Here is a 4,790-nt window from a genome sequence, read left to right as displayed (position 1 = left end):
CAATATATGGATATATTTTAGGATTCCTTATTGTAATAGAACAGGATTCCTTATTGATTGTGAAGTTGTGCAGTATAGAAGCACAATTTTGGTTTACACTATAAGTGTCATGAATTGATATATCTTTTATGTAACCTAGAAACTCTCAAGAATAATTGTTAATCTTTTAAGAAAGTATTGTAAACAGTTTTTATACAGCAATAATAAAAACTGTTGATTCAATTGTGTTTGTTACTTCGATTTGATTGTTTAACTGTATTCACCCCCTCTACAGTTCATTAAAAGCCTAACAATTGGTATCATAGCTTGATGTCGATACACAAACAATTTAAGATCTAAAGAACAATCACTGATGGCATACAAAAAAGGACAACAAGTTTCCCCACCTCCACCACCAGCCACAAATCCAATCAGCTTTAACATGAGTAGATATGAGTCTATCAAGTTCCAATTCTAAAAATACATGAATATCCAATTTGGAAAGTGAAGATGGCCATATGTATGGAAGTAACAGATCCTGAATATCTGAACAGGATTTATGATGGTCCTCATAGGCCAATGAAACTAGCTGTTGCTGTTGTAGGCCAAGAAGAAAAGATGTTTGATAAAGATAAGAAGGACTATTCTCTTAAGGATTTTTCATCTATTATAAAAGATGCAAAAGTGAGACATATTTTGCATAACAGTCTTGTTAGTTTTATGTCCAATAGAGTTATTGGATGCAAAACTGCCAAAAAAATTTGGGACACTTTAGAGGTAAAGTGTCAAGGGACCACTGCTATAAAAAAGAACAGAAGAACCATACTAACTCAGAAGTATGAATACTTTGATTCAAAGTCTGATGAGTCCTTGACTGAAATCTATGATAAGTTTCAAAAACTGATGAATGACTTGTCACTAGTTGACAAAGAATATGATCTAAAAGATTCTAACTCGAATTTTCTTCTTGCACTCCCTGAAAAGTAGGACTTGAAAGTCTCATAAATAAGGGACAATTATGATCTTAATGATATATCTCTAGATGAGATCTATTGCATGGTGAAGACTCATGAACTGGAGATAAAGCAAAGAAGCAAGAGAAAAGGACTAAAAGTAAGACAAGTTGCACTGAAGGTTGAAGAGAAACCAAGGGAAAAAGCTAGGAGAAAAAGCAACTCCAAAGGCAAAGTCATGATTACAAAGTTTGATACTGAGTCATCAAAATCTGATGATGACTCAAACTCTGAAAGTGAATCAGACACTGAAGGTGATCATGATAATAATGAAGATATTGATCAAATGGCTGCTCTCTTGGTTAAAAGCTTCAAAAGAACGGTCTAAAAGGACTTCAAGAAAGGAAAAAGGTTTTCCAGGAAGGGCTCCAGTTCCTCAAAACTAATAAGATGAACTACAGAAGAAACTATGATAATAAGAAGTCAAATTCTGGGAAATATGACAAGTCAAAGGAAAAGTGCTACAACTGTGATGGAGTATGACACTTTGCAGCTGATTGCAGGAAGCCAAGGGTTGAGAAGTAACAAGCCTTGATTACCAATAAGAAGAACTGAGATGATATATCAGAATCAGATGATGGTGTTAACTGTGCTCTTATAGAAAATTCTGATATTGAGGTTGACACTCTTGAATTAAAGGTACCTCAAACCCCACTTGCTTTTGATACTGATGATATTTGTGAACTAAGGTTGTTTCTTATATCTCTGCATGTTAGTTATAAGGATCAAACACTTGAGAATGCTAGGATTAAAACTGAAAATTTTGATCTTAAAAAAGAAATGATCACCTAGAAGCTGAGTTGATTTTCATTGTAGGAACTCAACAAGAAAGAGATGATGCTTTGTATGTTAAAGAAAAACTGTTAAAAGCATGATTATCTAGAAAAGGAACTAGCTAAAGAAAGGGAAGTAATTAAGATTTGGACTAGTTAAAAAACAACAACTCAGGGTCTAATAGAAAATAGCTGCTGGAGATCAGAATTAGGATATGTTGATAAAAATAATTTTGATAAGTGTAATAAAAAGGAAACTGAGAAAGTTAAACCAGTAAATACTGATAATAAGGTAAAACTGAACCAGTCTCAGTAAGACCTATTAAGTTTTACTTAAATGTTGATGTTGTTATGTCAGTTAATGAAAAAGAGTCAACATCAACATCTAAATCAAATTTAAAAAGTGATAAGTATGAACCTGTTCATACAAAGTCAGCGAATGTTGGTTTAATGACTTAGAAACAGCTTAAGAAAAAAATGAAGATTGTTAAAATGAAAAACAAGTAAAAATATCCTAGAAAGAATAGAAATAGAAAAGAAGCTTTCAATAAGGAGAACAAGTATAAACTAATTCCTAATGCATCTAGAAAGGCTTATTTTAAGTGTGGTAGTGCTAATCATCTTGTTGTTTGCAGGAAGAATAAAGGAGTAAATGTTTTTTCCTCCTAAACCAGAGTTTAGGAATAGAATAGTTAGATATAAACCACATAATCCATGTTTTCATTGTGGTAGTGTTTAGTATTCAATTTACACATGTAAAGAGTATCACAGTTTGTATTATGATTACTAAGAACTGAAACCCTCTTTAAATAAATCAAAAAATATTTCTGCATGTGTAAACTCCGACATTAAGAATGTTAGCATAAACTCTAATTCAAAGTCTTCTGTTGCAAATGTTAACAAACTTAAAAAGGCCAAAGGATCCAAGAAAGTCCGGATCCTTAAAAATACTAATTAATTTTTAAATCTGATTACAGGGTAATAGGAAAAATTCTTTAGTCTTGGACAGTGGATGTTCAGGACATATGACTGGAAATAAATCCCTGCTATTAGAGTTTAAGTAGGAAGCTGGCCCAAATATTTCTTATGGAGATGGCAACTTAGAAAAAACTTTGGGATATGGAAAGATTAAACTTGGAAATGTCATTATTGAAAATGTAGCCCTAGTTGCAGGACTCAATCATAATCTGAACAGTGCGAGTCAAATCTGTGACAGAGGTTACCATGTGACTTTTTATGAAGAATATTGTGAAATTGTCAGAAAATCAGATGGCAAGGTTGTAATGACTGGTTACAGACATGGTAACTTATAGAAGCCAGAGTCTCCACAAATACTGATAATTCTGAAATATGTCTACTTAGTAGAGCAACCGTGGAAGACAGCTGAAACTGGCATAAAAGACTTTCTCACCTCAATTTCAATAACATCAATGAGCTTGTGAAGAAAGATCTTGTAGGAGGATTTTCCAATGCAGTATTTACTCCTGTTGGCTTATGTGACTTATTCCAGAAAGCCAAGTTAAGGAAATAATCTTTCAAAAGTAAAATTGAATCCTCAATTCTTGAACCATATATCTTACTTCATATTGATCTTTGTGGTTCAGTCGATGTAATGTCTATTACAATGAAGAGGTATACACTTGTTATTGTTGATGAGTATACAAGATACAAATGGATGTATTTTCTGCACACCAAGGATGAGACACAATCCATTCTTCTTGATCATGTAAGAGAACTGGAAAAAAAGATCAACTCACAAAGTCAAGATCATCAGAAGTGATAATGGAACTGAATTCAAGAATAACACTATGGAAGAATTCTTCAAGTACAATGGGATTAAACATGAATTTTCTTCCCTTGAAACTCCACATTAAAATAGATTTTTTGAAAGAAAGAATAGAACTCTCATAGAAGTTGCAAGAACCATGCTTGATGAAGCAAAATTTCCAACTTACTTCTGGGCAGAAACTGTGTAACTACATGCTTCACACAAAATGCAATATTGATAAACAAGCATGGAAAACCACTATTTGAGATGGTGAAAGGAAATAAGCCAAATTTGAAACACTTTCACATATTTGGTTGCAAATGTTTTGATCTCAGAACTCATCCTGAACAACTTATTAAATTTGATCTAAAAGCCGTTGAAGGCATCCACCGTCAACAAAAGCTTTCAGAGTTTATAATCTAAGAACAAAGGTGGTCATAAAATCTATTCATGTATCTTTTGATGATAAGAAGGTTACAGGTCTAGAATATGTAGAATATGTAGAGGCATGATCTTCTTGATCTTCTTCCAGAGTTTATTCTTAGGCTTGAGACTGTTTACAGAAAAATACTCCAGCCTAATCTTTGACATTTTTACAGACTCAAGTAATAGAATACAAAATAAAAATTTAGATTATCATACAACTAATTCTTAGGGCTGTCAATTTGACTTAGTCTTGTTATGTTACAGGCATGTCTTGCACAACAATCTCCCCCAATTTGTGAAAAGATTGCTTATCACAAATTTATGCCTGGTAACAAGACTAACCCAAGTTACAATAAAACAATACAGATTGACAGACTAATAAATATAACTTTTATACACTGATAAATTACATGAGTTCAATGAGTACATTCATCACATAAATTTCTCATAGCCCGTTTCTTGTCTAATGAGGTCCTTTAGATTTACAAGAACTTGCAATTCCTCTATAATCCGTGTCCCTCTTAGATCTTCCACAAGCTTGAGCCAATCATCTAATGAGTAGCTATTCAAGTAATTTACTCTTATTCTTGAGAATATGCCAACTTTAATGTTCAGAAAATGTCAATCTTTAGAAATTTGGCTCATCCCCCTTTGCCTTGAGTTCCTCAGATCTTTGATCAAACATTTCTATCTCTTCAGCATATTTTCTTTCCCTTTCTTCTCTTTCAGCTATTTTTTTTGCTCTTCTTTCTTCCCTTACTATCAACCATACACCCGGTATAGATCTCCATGCCAATGTACTTGTATCCTTATCCTTCAGTAAGCTAATTA

At 32.9% G+C, this 4,790-nt stretch overlaps 1 protein-coding gene across 1 annotated transcript; it reads left to right on the top strand.

The window, feature by feature from the left end:
• Positions 1-489: 489 nt before the first annotated feature.
• LOC141685884 (uncharacterized) lies at positions 490-966 on the top strand. Its single transcript, XM_074490960.1, has one exon. The coding sequence runs from the start codon at positions 490-492 to the stop codon at positions 964-966; it is 477 nt and encodes a 158-aa protein (XP_074347061.1).
• Positions 967-4,790: the final 3,824 nt, after the last annotated feature.

This window comes from Apium graveolens, chromosome 9, assembly GCF_009905375.1.
Source record: "Apium graveolens cultivar Ventura chromosome 9, ASM990537v1, whole genome shotgun sequence".
Lineage (NCBI taxonomy): Eukaryota > Viridiplantae > Streptophyta > Magnoliopsida > Apiales > Apiaceae > Apium > Apium graveolens.
Note: the sequence above shows the minus strand (reverse complement) of the source record. Positions and strands in the feature narration are given on the sequence as shown.

Bases quoted from the DNA above. Each gene is read 5' to 3' on its own strand.
- LOC141685884 (XM_074490960.1), top strand. From the start codon at position 490: ATGGCCATATGTATGGAAGTAACAGATCCTGAATATCTGAACAGGATT.